Below are 16126 nucleotides of genomic sequence, written 5' to 3' on the forward strand. Positions count from 1 at the left end.
TGCAAGAGAAAAGAGCAGGATTTCTTCTGGGAATCCTAGCAAGAGTCTTATATCCTTCTGTATTTCCTATGACAAATTCAGAGAAGGTTGTGAGCATGAATAATACTCACTCCCTTTCCCCCATTTTCTAAGATTTTCATATACACATGAAAAAGAACATTTAAATACTTCATTCAGACCATAGTCTCCTGAAGATAACTGAGGATAGAGCATCTAATATACTGGACATTTTCCTAATTATGTTGTTCCATTTTTTTTCTACACATAATGATAAGCTAAACAAATAAACATTTATATTTATTCCAACCAATTGCACTTCATAATGACTTTACGTTCTCATGCAACAGGAACAATTCAAATTATGTGGTAGGTCCATGGATTATGACCAGGATCTGTGGAACCACAACTTAAACTCTCAGTAAATATGTGAGCACTGAAAGTTAGTCTTTGTTGAAAGTTATAAAATTTAAACTTAACAGCAGACTACGAAAGGAGACTGACTTTTCAACTTAATAACTATATTAATTAATAATAACAAAAAAAACCCTCAGCACAAGTCCTATCTACCCCTCATATATGCTGTGTTTCAAGATGTGAACTCGCCACATTTTGCTATTCGTGTCCTCTTTTAATCAACCTCAGGCAGCAGTCTGGTAAGAAGATGGGTTATTTGCCACCATTTGAAAGCTGACATCTGCTGTCAGCTGAATAGACGGAGAAGTGAGACCAAGATCTAAAACCTTAAAAAAAAAATAAATAAATCACGCTATCATACTTAGATACATGCACTCAGGGACTACTCACTATAAAGTTGTCATATGGCACATTCACAGAAGTAAAATACATTGTATTTCATGTGCAGCTTTGAGCTCTTTACCCCCATGTTCCTTGCTACTGATTCTAAAACCCTAAGCTGCTCATAGGTCTCAGTCAGGTCAGGACTAGGCACTAAACAGACATGCAGTTAGCTAGCATACTGAGAGCTAAATATATATTATTATGTACAGTAAAGACACTGAAAGAGATTTCAAGACTGATTTAAAAGGAAGGCTGTTCAGCTGTAAGCCTGGACTCTGCAGTGCTGAAGAATATGTCATGCCATAGTGATTAGAGCAAATGAAGAAGTTAAGTACTCATACTTAAGCTTTAATGTCTTCCTCTTTTTTTTCCTTCTCCATCCCAAGAACTATGTGGCAAAATCAATGTTATTTGAACACATTTTGGATTTTACTGGAGAAGAGATTTAAAAAGGTGGGTTTCCCCCAACTATCCACAAGGGTTTTGGTCATTTCAGCAATCTGCTGCATTGATTCAGAATATTTTGGGGTGGATGACTTGTATCATGCTATTGTGACAGTCATATATTCATCTGTTTCCAAGTGATGCTGAAATAGCTTTTTTTACTCTGCCACACCTGTGTTTAGATGAGGTCCTGTGCCAAAGGTATAGGCAGCTGCCAGCCCCAGCCTAAAGGTTTGTCCTTTCATGGACTTTGAGGAAAGGTGATTCTAATTCAGCGAAGCCTGTTTAGTGCTGCAAATACAACACAATCTGAATTAGCATATTATGTAATAATGCACACCAATGGAGGTGCTAACATCTGAAGTAGGGACAAGTTTATACAATACTGACGTTAAACTATTTATTAGCATTAAGATGTCAGTGTGAGATTAAAAAAAGACTTTCTGCACTCAAAGAACAAGTTTTAAAAGCTCTTTCAATAATACAACAAAAAGAATACTAACATAAAAATGTAAACAATCATGGAATTAAATTGTTTAAGTGTGAATTCCTGCATCTTTTGTTCTAGTGACTTTATCTTCATATCCCTCCAACATTTTCTTCCAAAATGAAAAAAAAGTAAAATTAAATCTTAGTAATGAGTATATTTTGATGATGATGATAATAATAATGATAATAATAATAATAATGTCTCCACATAAAGCTACCAATATCCAACTCCTTAATGTTCTGTGCATTGTTTTTAAAAAGAAAAACATTTATTTGTATATATTCCTAATGGTGCTTTAATAATATTTTTTTAAATTATTTTTAGAAAAAAAATGAAGCCTTATATTATTCAAATTATAAAAGCAACACTTAAAGAAAATGGAATCTGCAAAATCAATCATTCTGGGTTAGAAGATGCCAGAATTAAGATTACCCTAGCAGCATTAATTTCGCAATCATCTACAGTACTTCTGGAGCCAGGAACTGAACCCAGTGATCCAAGATTCAGTCTGATGCTTTAGTCTCATTCACAATCCATCATTTGATGACACACAGCCTTCTGCTGCTTGACCTAAAAGAACAAGTCACAGCCAACTATCTGGTTGAAGCTACAGCGATAAATACAACACACTTTATGGTTTATAAATTCATTTACTAATGTTTTGGAAACTGGATTCCTGAATGTTCTTCCTGGTGATCTGCAAGATCTTAAGTATGTGGCTAGAATTAGGGACTGGAGAAGAGTCTGTATTCTTGGGCCCAGCAGAATGAAACCTGGGGCTGGCATTCACTAACAAGAGCAGAACTGCAGAATTTTTAAAAATAAGACTAGAAGGAACCAAAGGCTGAATGGTTACCTTGTACTCCCAAGCCTGCAATCATACTGGAATTACTCCCAGTGTTTTTAGATGAACTAGCTAAACATCAGAAAATTATTTTTTTTACTTCTTCTACAAACAATGCATTCTAGAGCTAAATTTCCTACACCATATTGTTTTTTCTAAAGTCTAAAACTAATTATACTGGTTTGGCTTCTGAATGTGATATCAGATGACCTGCTCAGATTTGAAGTCTTCAATGTTTGCAGAATTTATAGAGTCTCAGTGAAAAAGTTGTGATTCCAACATATTGCCTCTTCCCATTTCCCAAACCACTTACTTTTCCAAGGGAGTGATGGTTGCTGCCTCCTATCATAAGTTTCCTGCCTTATCAGGCTGACAAGAGTGCTGTTGGGACTTCAGCTAGGCTGTGCCAACGTCCAAAGACTGCTTTTCACTGCAAAGTTAACCACAGTTAAAACCTGGGGACTGAGACTCATTTGTGGTTCATGCACACACAATTCTTTCAACATAAGCTGGCTATCCTATCAAGTGGGAACAAGGGTGAGATATTACTAACTGCTAATGAAATTCCTCTGCAAATTGCATGATGATTAGCATCCTCACTATTTCCCCACTGTCCTGCATGTCAGAAACATTTCCCCAGGAAAAGAAGCGATTTCTGAAGCTTTCTAAATTGGTGGATGTGACCTCTGACGTTTTTGTGTCCCTGTCTGTCCACAACTACATACAGAACAAAGGAGGCAAGGTTCCCAAATAGTGTTTTCCTTTGCAACCTCTCTTATTCAAATCATGATAACTAGTGGGGAGTAACTCAAGGACAGAAAATTTCAGTGTATACATACTGTATATTCAAATAGGGGAGATGCAAATAATACTTTTTAAATTCCTATGGTTTGGTCTGAATAACTTTTCATTGGAAAAGGACTTCTGTTCTACTAAATTTCACACATATTTTGTATTACTTGAATATTGGAAACCCTTAAAGAAATGGCTAGAAACATGTAACAAACAAAACACTATGACTTGTATTTTCTGACAACTTTTCTCCAATCTCCTTTTTTGAAGTAGTGCGCCTTTTTTTTTTTGTCCTTTTCCTTTTCTAAACCCTGTGGTTATGGAAAATTTCAGGAAAAAAAAAATAAATGTTTGTGGAAACAGAAGAATCATGTCATACACTTTGCGACTGATGATTTGCAGTATGTGGACCCCCAAACAAAGGACAGAAAACATGGGAGAGCAGAGAGGATTGCCGTGGAGGTTTTGAGGCACACAGAACCTCAGAAATCAAATGTACAGGATAAGGCATGCTTGTAAACATCCACTAAGCCAGTGTGGAGAGGGTAAGACAGGTAGTTTGGTCTCCTGTTAAGTAGAGTGATCATTTTAAAAATGACCCTGACGTCCATCAGAAAAAGGACTGTCATTGTTTCACTAATTTGCATATTTTAATGAATGTGCTGATCATTTAGCCTACTGACTAGTCTGGCAAGGCAAACACTGAACAGCTTCAATCATATATACCACTAGCATTTTCATCCAAAACGTTAAGACTATGACCACATTCTTGCCTCTTCCTTTATCTTTCAAATGAAATAATCTTTACAAGTAAGCTAGTAATACACAACCTTTTTTTTTGTCTCTCACGAATCTAATAAAAGCATTAACATTAAAAAAAGACTTTTTATTAATACATCAATAGTAACAATCACCTAGACTAGTTACAGTAACTTAATTCAAAGTCATATAACTGTGCCAGACAGTAACTATTCTTATAAAGCAGTGCCTTTCTAACCCCTTGCCAAGGATATTTAATCTGATGTCCAAGTTTTCTTGCCTATGGCAAAACCATTTTCCATTTTAGCTGCTAGCAACAAGTGAATATGCTGTAAATAACTAGCTACTTTGAACTTTTGTGTCCCATTATGCACACAAGTTATCTACTCTGAAAAGGCATCACATAAACATGCCAAATTATTCAACCCTATGAAAAATGCTTTTCATCTGAATTATAAGTTAAAACTTTTTCTGACTTTAGAGAAACTGGAACTTGAAAAGATAAAAACTTAAAGCTTGATTTTTCTTTGCCCAGAGCATATGTTATATAAACACAAATCCCCAAAAGGTGCCAAGAATTGTCCCTCTGTTTTTCTAAATGATCATGTGTGCAGTCTAGCTGAAAAGACTCATCGATTATGTCTACATAAACAACAAAAGCCCTTAGAAAAAATATCTAGATCAAAAGCCTGTCAAACACTGAACAGGAAAGAGAAATCCTGCTTTAAACATGGCCTCTTTCAAGTCTGAATTCAATCCCATGAAGTAAAAACAAAGGATTTCATAATGAAAGGTATTTAAAATTACTTTATTTTTGGAACTTACCCAGGGATTCTTTTTCCTGTATGTTAACCTTTGTCTTTTTTACATTGGGACAGAACTCTGCAAAATGTGCCTTATAGTTTTAAATAAATATAGAAACTGTTTAGTCACAGTCCACTGTGTTCAAAATACATATTTCCAATTATTTTCATTAAAATGCAACAATGATATTTTTACTGACATTATGGGTTTCTCCTTTTGTCAACCACCTCGCAATATCCACTGTTAACATGGGAACACAGCAAAGTTCTTAATGGATGAGATGCATTTCTTTTTCTTTTTTTTTTTTCCCCTATTTTTCCTCACTTTTCTAAAATACTGACACATAATCAAGAAAGGGAATTGCATATCCTTACAAAACCAGAACAGATTACTATATAACTTATATATAATTATCCTCTGGAAGTCATAGTCAGAAATCATAAAGAAAGCTAGAGCCAGATACTTCTAAAAGTATAGTTTCTAGAAGAAGTGAAAGAAATTTAACAGATATACATCTGATGAAATATAATCCTCATGTTTTATTTCCTACTCTATTATTAAGGTTAATATGGAAATGTGTGGCATGGTTTACAGTATACCATTAGCAATCTTTTTCAGACCAACTTGTGAGTTGATTGTCCCCTATCTCTCTCTATAAATAATAATATAAACCTAATGTAAAACACTTGCTACATGTTTAATCATGCTGCTAATGTAACATTTGTATGCCATGTACATAATCACAATCTAGTTTTAAAGCAGTTCATGCCTGCTATTGCTGGAGAAAACATCCTGTTTGCCAAGGTTGGCTTATAGACATCTGTCTTCGAAAACATCAGTTCACATTTGATGGTTCAAAATGGTGACTTTGCTCAACTGTAAATAAGAGCCTATAGCATGGATCAGTATATACTTCAACATATGTACTCCACTTACAATGTTTAGATATATGGCCATCTTGGATATTCTCACCAAGACGACATAAATGTATATCTGACTGACCTCTCTAACATAATGCACATTCAGTTAATAATGATTTCTATATGTAATAGCTCATTAACACAGCTCTAAACTAACAAATTACTGAAGCTCCATTGAATCAGTGCTAGAAAGTGACTTTTCACATAACTTACCTGTTCAAGAGATAACAAGTCTGTCTTCTATTATAAAATATAATATCAAAGCAGAAGGAGCAGCAATGTAGTCAAGAAAGTTTAAATTACACTGGTGTACTCATCAGTCCACTGTCACCCTTATGCATTGAATTCTAATTTGTATCAAAAAGTGAACTGGTCTAATACAGAGTATAGTCTTTCAGAGCAGTATTTCAAGACATGCTCTGATACACTGCTAGTCAAAAACTGAAGTTATCCATACCTCTTGTAGTCTTGCAAAATAAGGGTCTAGTAAAGCATTGAAAGCATATTCTATTCATTTTTAAAGTGTTTTCTTTCTAGCACTCAGGATGCCAGTTCATCATGAATCTTTCTAATATATTTTCTCTTGCAGTGTTTTCCACTAATCACATCCAAGTATTTCATATGGATTTGCCTAATATCTGGAAAACTTTTAACTACTTTTGCTGTGCTTACTCCTTGTTTTTGGCGCATACAAAAGAATTATCTCTTTGGAAAGAAGCTAATGAAACAGATCCAGCTTCAATAATTTTTCAAGGAACGAAGGTTGTAAAATTGTTTTCTACTGGAATGTTGAACTTATCAGAAGATCACACACTCAAGCCAATAGCATTTGTCTTTGCTGTCATGCAAAAGAGAATGAGTCACCTACAGTACAACAGAATCATTTTGCAAATGTTTTAGAACTGTGTGGCATCTGATTAACCTAATCCACATCTCTCTATGATGCCAAAATAAACAGTTCCTTTCCCACAATGTATAAACATAACTTTCCTTTGAAATGTCATGAAAAGGTTAACTGATGTTTCATTATTTACCTTGACTAATGAATTGCTCCATGCTGTCTTTGAAAGGCTGGAGGTGCTCTTCTAGTGATAGCTGATAAACTTTTGCTGCTTCTGTCTCACACACTGAAATTGAAGTAACAGATTATTTTAGAATGATATTTCATAATATGGATCTGCATACTGTAATAAAACACTTAAATTAATGCATAGCCGGTAAAACTGCTTGAATATGTCCCTCAAACACATTACTTCAAATATGAACACTATGATAATATTCAGGAACAGTTATATTTATATAAATAGACAGATAAATTGTGGCCAGTGTGTTAGTTTAAATGAGCGGTAGCAAAAATTAACAGAAGTATTCAATTGTTTTGAAGAAGACAGACAAATTTAAGGGGGTGAATTGTATGGGAACAAAATTGCAAATTCGGATCCCAGGCTGTGCTGATATAGCTGGCCCCAGGTGACAGTGTGTGAAGCAACACAAAGTTCAGATGTAAAACCTGCACCAAATACTAGGAAGGACCCTAATTTAGCAAACAAAGCTAGATGAGGGCTTGATACCTGATAAAATCACAGATATAGTGAAGTGCCTTGCATTGTTCAAAAGTAATAGTGCAAAATTATTAAAGTGAAAGATTATAAGAGTATAGTTATCATGGCTTTAACTCTACAAGAGACCTTGGAGAAGGACAGCTTGGTTCTTATTGCACTAGAGACCAGGACAGAGAAGCTGGAGCCTGAAGCACCCTGACACAGACTATTCATTGGTAAGGTGGTACCATTGTGCTTCCACCAACTATCCAAGCTAATGTAGTTTGGGGCAACAGAGGACTTGACACTATTGCTTCAGGAGAATGTTAAGCTCCGATTTCTATTTCGAAATCTCTTTAGGCTGTGATAAATTCCCATCATTCAAGAGAAATGAATCCTGCTTGATTCTGCCTCAAAATTTCTAGTAAAAGTGCACGTATTTAAAAAAAATTCATTTTCCTTCTTCATTCTCCAGGGTTTGTTTCATCAAAACAGGATCATTACTATGTCTTTAAATACATTTAAAAAAAAAAATATTTTGAAGCAGCAGAATGTACTATCATAATTATCTCCTTTAAATATAAATGATACCTAGAATTGCATCAATCCAAATATCTACAGATGGGAATTGTATCTGCTTTTGAAGACTAGAAACAACAGGTAGTAGCCTTACATGTACCACCGTTATATGCTCTAAAACTGTGGTTCGTTAATATTTGAAAAGGTCTGGTGTGGGGGGGAGAGGAATCAGTTGTCATCTAGTTCTTACTTCAGTAAGCATGAATTTATAATCTGGTAAATAACACCAGTCTCTAGTTTACAGCAAGGAACTAATGACATATTCAAAAGAGCATGGTAGAGCAGTTAAAGGTAACATAATTAAAGATCCAAAGTTTCAATAATTTTGGCAAATGCTGGTCAGCCAACCCAGTATAGATCTGTACCTAGCCATTCAAGCTAGAGCACCAAGAAGGTAAATATATGTGGTAGTAGTCACATCACTCTTTGTATTCTATTAGCTGTATAAATTGATTCACCTTTACTGCACTACTCATCTGGTCTGCTATATCTGGGGCAAATCTTTAGAGAATGCAGCTTTAGATCTCAGGTAACTCCACACAAGTGGAGTTAAGCTGGGTGACAATAACAATTTTTAAAATTATTTTTATTTTTTTTTAAGCTTAGAAATAAATGCCAGCAGATTTTTAGGGAAAAAATTGACATAAATATATTTAATTAAACAGGTAACCCTGCTTATGAAGCAATATGAAAAAAACCAAACCAAAACACCTCCCCCCACAAACATAGACCATGGACAAGCCTGTAATTTTAAAAAAAAATGTTAGTCAACATATCTGAAATAGGAGAGGGGCTCCAAACAATCATCAATTTTCTTAAAGTGTACAATAGACAAAAAATTAGAGAAGCTATCTACTGTTCTGCAATGGAAGACATTCTGATGGTGACATACAGAATTTCTGTTATTCTTTTCTCCTATTCAGAAATAAGTGGCAGAACTGAAAGATGCCATGGGACCTACCATAACATTTAATATCACCAAAATTCCATACCTTTTTCCAGAACATGGATTACATATTCTCCACAGGAGTACAACATTATATTCTCTTGAATTAATGTCTGCAGCTTACGATAAACTCCTGATCTTTGAGCTGATTTGAGAGAAGTATAGATCTTATGAAGATATATACCCCCCAAAATCTTAGCCTATACCTGTGCCAATAGCCTGAAGCAGTCCCTTTCCAAAGTCTATAAGGAAATACAGGGATATACCTATCCTTTATATTCAACTTGCTATGGAAAAGAAAAACATGTAATATTGTCAGAATGAAATGTCTGTTCTTTAACCATTCAGACATTGGAAGCTCTTCCATGGCTGATTTGTTTGTGTGTGTAAGGGGAGTGGGGGAAAGGGAGTGCAGTTAATGACAACTTTGTTTCTCCAAGTTTTTGGTGGAGGCTTTTTGTTCATTCTCCACCCCTCCTCCTCCTGTTAAAAGACTAAAATCAGTGATGTTCAGAAGAATAACAGTTCAGGTCCATTTTTGACCCTATTCCTGAATTCCAAAGTCATTTAAAACCCAAAAGAAAACAGGAAAAGATCCCCTTTTCTTGCTTTATAGAAAATAAGATATGTGTAGCATCCAAACTTTAAAAATAGGACAAATTCCGTCATTATTACCATAGTAATATCAGTATTATGATGCTTAAAACAAACTAGTTCATTGGATGCTTTCTTCATTAAGAATTAATAGGCCTGCAAAGCCTTCCTAAGTTTCCCAGTTTTCCAGAGCACTAAGACTGGAATCGTGGTCTCCCTGCACAACCTGTTGGATATAGCACTCATTCATCATGTTGTGTAATTTGTCACCAGAGTATAAAACCCCACTATTTGGATGAGATACTGTTATTCTTCGCTATAACGTAAGAAATTAAAGTGCTGATCATATGAAAGGAACACAACACACTAGACAGTTACTGGTATTTCTGCCCAAGTGAAGGAATAAGGTACTGGATAAATGTTTGTGTCAGAAGAGTATTTAATACCTTCTAAGCAATGTGGAGGTGAAACATGCAAAAAAAAAAAAAAAAAGTATGTAACAATACCAACAGTCTTCTATATTTAGGGTTTTTTTTCCTCAGCTTCATATTCAAACACATTTCTCTCCATGAAACAGCCCAACTAAACATCCCAGATATCAAAGGAATAGGCTGGCAAAGGGGATCTGCTGTGATGAGTTTGTAAAAGTTTTGTCTAAAACAAAAGCTTGTCTCTTTTTGATAACACACTCAAAACTTGTTCTGCTATCATCCCAATTCTCACAGTTTCAGTTACTCTCTCATCTTCGGAGATGATAAAACTGAAAAACTTAGACAAAGCTAGTGTCTTCCTAAGCTCAGTTTACTTTAAGCAGATTTAATTTTTTTCTTATAAAGAGGTGAAAAATATTCAAGGTACCACAAATGAGAGTCAGGTAGGCAGTCACAAAAGCCAAGCATAAGGTAGATCAACTCTCAGCATGGAATTGCCCAATGAGGAATAAAGAAAGATAAAAACGTGTTTGTATTGCTTTGCAGCAAGGTGAAGGTTTCAGTCCCCTGTAGTCCCAAATACCCAGTCCTCATGCACCGATCTTTTATGTCCAAAGTTCTCAAATCCTAAGCAGAAGTTGGCATGGGCAGAGACACCTCTTCTCCAATCCACTAAAACAATTTTAACATATAAGCAATAGATCAACAATGGAGAAGACCAATAGTCCATTTCCTCTCCTCCCTAAAAAAAAAAATTCAATTCCAGCTGTAGCCAGTATATCAAGAATCTCATATCATTCTCTATTTCTATGTTAAAGTACAATTAATTGCCATTTTTCAAGCTATTGCATTAGCTTGCTCATCCTATTTTTATTTTTTTTTTTTAGATCAATATACTAAATTTATATAAAGTTTCACAGCAGCCAATATTGATTAAGAGACATCTATACAGAAAAGGACAGGAAAATATTTTGTGCATTGTACTAACACATACACTACGTGATTCTGGTAAGTGAGCTAAAATGCACCCAGTCTCATTATCAAAAATAGTTTCTTTACTTTTTTAAAAAGAAGGAAAAAAAATGTTTTCAAAATTCAGAATATCTTTTTAATGCATGTTTTCCATCTAGTTCCGTCGGATACTAAATTTTAGCCCTTGGAAACACAAACCTCTTCTATTCCTAAAATATGTCTTTTTGAACAAAATATGTGAGCAGATGATCAGCTGCTCCTCGGGCTTACTGTATTGTCTTTGGTCAGGATGATAATGGGCAGCATGATTTTTCTTTCAACACCCTCAAAACATAAAAAAACCAAACCCAAACCCCCCAAAAAATCCACCCCAAAACAACAACTAAAACCAACCCACCAAAAAAAACAATAAGAAAGCAAGCACAACTGTGATTTATCTTGGATGAGTAATTAACAGGTCCATTAGGCTGTTCTGGTTAACCACTTCTGAAACCACATACTTATCCACAGAAGTCCTATAGAATGAAGGTGGATTTTCAAGACTGTTCAAGGTACTTGAGAGCACAAGTTGCACTGAGATTTGATAGACTATTTGTTTTTAAGTCTTTAAGGAAGTTTTGAAATTATGTCCTTCGTTTTCAGAGGTTCTGAGTACTCAGACTCTCACAGTAGATGTCCCTGTGTCCTACTTGCCTGAAAAGTACGTAACAGCATAACCAGTTATTCATAACTTCCTCAGCGCTTTCTGGATTCCTTACAACTGCAACCTGTGACTTTAAAAGAAAGCTTAGATTTTACCTAAAGGAAACAATACTAGCCTCATCAAAAGACCAACTCTGATGAACTCAGCCACAAGTACAGAAAGTGCTCTTAATTTTCTTTTATTTGTTTTTTTTGGAATTGTAAAGATTTAGACTAAGAACTGCTGAGTCTTCAAGGGCTTCCATAGACAGCTCCTTGTTTGGAGTTTTAAGGACAGTAAAATATGACTCACAGATTGACTGAAAGTCTGGCTTTAGTTTACATCTGGTTTAGGTTTAGGCGTCTGCATGCTGCATAGCTGCAGCAATTAACCCTTTCAGTGATAGCTGAACAAACAGCTAGAATTTGTGGATGCACAGCTGTTAATGAATAGGCAAAAGTAAAGATTTTATTCGGTTAAAACAATAGCTGTTTCTCTAAAGGTAGACTGCAGAGATAACTGTAGGATTGACCAAAGCTGCTAATGTTGCTATATTATTTTGTTAATAATTACCTTGAGAGATTTGGCATTCTACTATGAAAGACTGAATGCATCTTTTATCATAGGGAACTTTGGATAGTATAAGAAAAATAAAAGATCTATGTCTTAATTGTGAAAAATCTTCATTCCCATTTATATCAAAGCCATTGACAGAGAATAACAGAAACACAGGCACTTCAAAATATCTTAAACCAGAAAGTTTTTGATGAGACAATGAATTCAAACTCTCCAAGAATACAATTTTTTCTCTCTCTCAGTTATCTCTCCTCCAGCTCCCTGCTGCCTTCTCTAGAAACAACTTGGAATACCAGTGTAGAAGCACATTAAAAAAAAAAAAAAAAGTTTATGGGAACCTCTTAAGATGGACTTCACTTCATCAAACGTTAGCTATTTAAAAGATAGATCACCAGAGTAGACTCAAGATCTTTCCTTAGCACTCAATTTTAGGAAAGGAAAATCAATCTTAGGAGAGCTATCCCTTCCTTTTCTGTCATCTGCAGTGGGGCCTTAAATGGCTTAGGCTGCTTAACTTTGTTAATTGAAGGTGAAATTAATACTGATTCTGCTCCTGATCAAGAAGTGGAATTGAAATGTTGCCAAAGTGTTAGCCCCATGATCAGAACTGTGATGGAAACAGAACATCTTGTGAGTATGAAACGATATAAGAATATGTATGAGAGAGAGAGGGGACGACGTGTAAACAGAATAGTGCTTTTTTTTTTTATTTTGGCCTACAAACATTACTATTAACTATGAAAGAACTAACAGTGGATGCAATCTAATTTTGCAAAGTAATCCATGCACCCCAGACACAGAGTTGGCCACGAAGAGGAAAATTCCACCTCAAACTACAGCTCAACTGCAGTTTTTGGGTTGGGGCCTCTTTCTAGGTTTTAGGGGTAACCATTACTGAGGCAAGAGGAACGATTTGTCAAAAGCTAAATAGTTATGAGATAACGATGTGAGAAATAAATATAAAGGGTCAAAGCATAACATGCCTACAACTATCCCATCTCTCTCTGTCCCACATTGAGACTACCCCAAATACAAATAAAAGTCTTTCTATTGCACAATATGGTACTTCCAATGCTCTGATTTACACAGCAGGTATTAAACCTGAGAGCGCATACCAGCTCTACAACTAGCAGATCCAAGTTGAATAGATAATTTCAGGTAACTGTAAGAAGCACAGAAAAATAGGGAACATGTATTTTCCCAACTTACTGTGAGGCTTTTCTTGGAAAATGTTTTTTAAAATACAAAACGTTCTGCAAATGCTTAACACTTTATAAACATTCTCAGTCACATTTATTCCAAATCAGAGAGATGTACTGGGCCACACAGCCTAGCTTCTTGTTGATGGAGACTTTTCAATGAGTCATAATCACTCACAGGAAGAAAAGAAAGCATAACTACAAAAATAATATTTAATTATCAGAATTATTACTTGTAATCAGTTTTCAATCAAAAATATTAAATATGAAACATTATGACATATAAACAAATGCTGACTTCAACTCAATTTTATAGCAGTCCGCATTATACAGTATTAGTCATCTCTTCAAAATTCTAGTAGTCAGATTTATTTCCTGCCTGATATAGTTTCTAATTCCCTTTTAGCTGAGCTTCGCTAAAAGTTTTGCAATAAGTGACAACTGATGAATTAGTTTTTGATTTGCAAGAATAAACTTATTGTAAAGCTAAAATGTTAATGTGTAGCCAAAGAAAAGCTTCTAAACAGTTTTAACTTGCCATAAATGCTTCATAAATACTGTAACTCTCACTGCCATTCTAGTGTACTAGTTCTTTCCTAAACCAAATACATGTCTTGAAGTTTTCATGGGCCACAAATTCAATATTTTCCTAAACCACAATTTTACCTCCAGAAAGTGTCAGAGCAGAGAGGATTAAAATATTGATTCAGTACACATTTTTCACATCTTCTGCCCCACCTAAGCATTCTGAGGTGTCTAGAAAAACATACTGATACACAACACAGGTCCTAATCAGTGAGAGTCATGCACTGCTCTTGTGACCCTGGATGCCCAATTTTCTTTACATGGTGAGTTGATTTAAGTCATGTGGCAAGTGCTAAAGTTTCTTTTGTGGAATGACATAGGAACAGAAGTCATTGCTTGGCATGACTGCATCAAGGGATGTTGCTGACAGCCAGGAGAGATCAAAAGCAGATCAAGTTGCTTAACAAACTATGTGTCACCGAAGTCAAAAAGGCTAAAGCGAGAATCCTGGAGAGCTGTGAAATCTGGGAGCAACAGATGGAGCCAAACTCACTTGGTTTGTTAGTAAAAGGATCTACCTCTACTTTGGTCTTCCATCTTAAAAAAAAATAATCTAGTATATGAACTTCATCCCTGGGACCTATATTATTTTAAAAAACAAAACCAAAACTGAACAATTTGCAAGTTCAATATTATATGGTTAGAGTAGCTTCCACTATAATCTTAGGGGAGATTTTTTTTTTTTAAATTTAAAAAAAAAAAACTAATTTTCTCTCTTATTAATCTTGGAGCAGACACACAGCATGGTTTCTGAAAGTCTTTTGGACTCGCACTTTTAATCTGAAATCTTAGAAGAGACTTTCTCTTCAGATATTTACAAGCTACAAGGCATACAGTTCATAAAAACTTAAAAACGGACAAAAGTCTTCACAATCAAATGGGAAGAAAGCATACAAGTTTGAACAACATGAGTGCTTTTTCTTTTTAAGCAATCAGCATAACAACTCCTTTGATACAAACATAAGCCCAAGCTCGTAACTGTGAAAGAGTATGACAACAAAATTAATTTACAGAATCATAAAGATTATTTATGCACATCTCTGTGTATGCTACTGACATATTCAGATGGAAAAATACATCACTGCTAGAATGAACTGCTATTTTTATGGTTACAAATAATTTTTTTTTTTTTAATAACAACCTTCCTCTATTTTATGGGGTTTTTTTGTTGTTTTTTGAGTGGCCCCATAATTTTATGGAAGGATCCTTCTGGGATGAAGTCCATCTTTGAATAAGGATCATTAAAAGTTTTTTAAGACAGTCAGAAAACATCTTCAGAAGCTTTTGTTCCTGGGTGAACCAATACCCCCTTCCACCGTTGTACTAAGTGTGGTCTCACTGTGCATGGTTTCCAGGGTATTTGAAACTAACACGGACGGAATACCCTTAAACTGGTGATACTGCCTGCATCAATGTTATGTGCGTTTTTCAGTGATAAAGAACAAAGCAAACACATCCCCATCCCCCAAATGGTGAAATTCTCTCATGAAATCTTCCATCTAATTACTGATGAAAATAGGTCCAAGGTTATAGTCTGCATCTCAGTAGAAAACTGGAATGCATTCATGGGCATCTATTTCTATGGTTTTAAAGTCTGTGTTTCCCAGGAATACTCAATGCTCATTTACTCTCCCTGACTTCAAAAGGAGAGGATCATATTTAGGATTTTGTCAGAATTTGCTCAGCATCTTGCAGCCTTCTTCCTGCTCAATCATTTAATGAAGCACTTGCTTAGCCCTAGTAACTCATAAGGTTCCAGATGCACATTAGCAAATCTGGTAGTCTACTTAAAGTAAATGCAGAGGAAAAGCACTTTGAAGTCATTTTATCCATTCAGCTAAAACCTGTACTCTACTTAAAAAAACCACTGTCATTAAGCTTGACTATTCTGTCTCACTGAAAACATTACAACAATTAAACTATTGCAATACCCAGAATTTTTAGTGAATAATCTTGCAGTCATAAAATTTTTTTAACACAAATTGTTTTTAATTTAGGGTGACACATTTCTTTGGAAAAGAGAGCCAACACAAAGCATTTTGCTTCACTCAGTGTGATAAGAAGTCATGAATGAGATCAAATGCTGGTATTGAAATTGTCGCTTCATATGCAGGAGAAGATGCAGAAGGGGGACAAGGCCATCCCCCCAAAAGTTTGTACCAAAGGGAAT

General features: G+C 35.2%; 1 protein-coding gene across 1 annotated transcript in view; it reads right to left on the minus strand.

The window, feature by feature from the left end:
• FMN2 (formin 2) overlaps nucleotides 1-16126 on the minus strand; it is a 160227-nt gene that overhangs the window by 41095 nt on the left and 103006 nt on the right. The window contains exon 14 of the mRNA XM_035900268.1: nucleotides 6886-6978. Within this exon, the coding sequence (XP_035756161.1) occupies nucleotides 6886-6978 (93 nt within the window). The remainder of the gene's footprint in view (nucleotides 1-6885; nucleotides 6979-16126) is intronic.

Source organism: Egretta garzetta, unplaced genomic scaffold, assembly GCF_000687185.1.
Source record: "Egretta garzetta isolate BGI_Z169 unplaced genomic scaffold, ASM68718v1 scaffold248, whole genome shotgun sequence".
Taxonomy (NCBI): domain Eukaryota; kingdom Metazoa; phylum Chordata; class Aves; order Pelecaniformes; family Ardeidae; genus Egretta; species Egretta garzetta.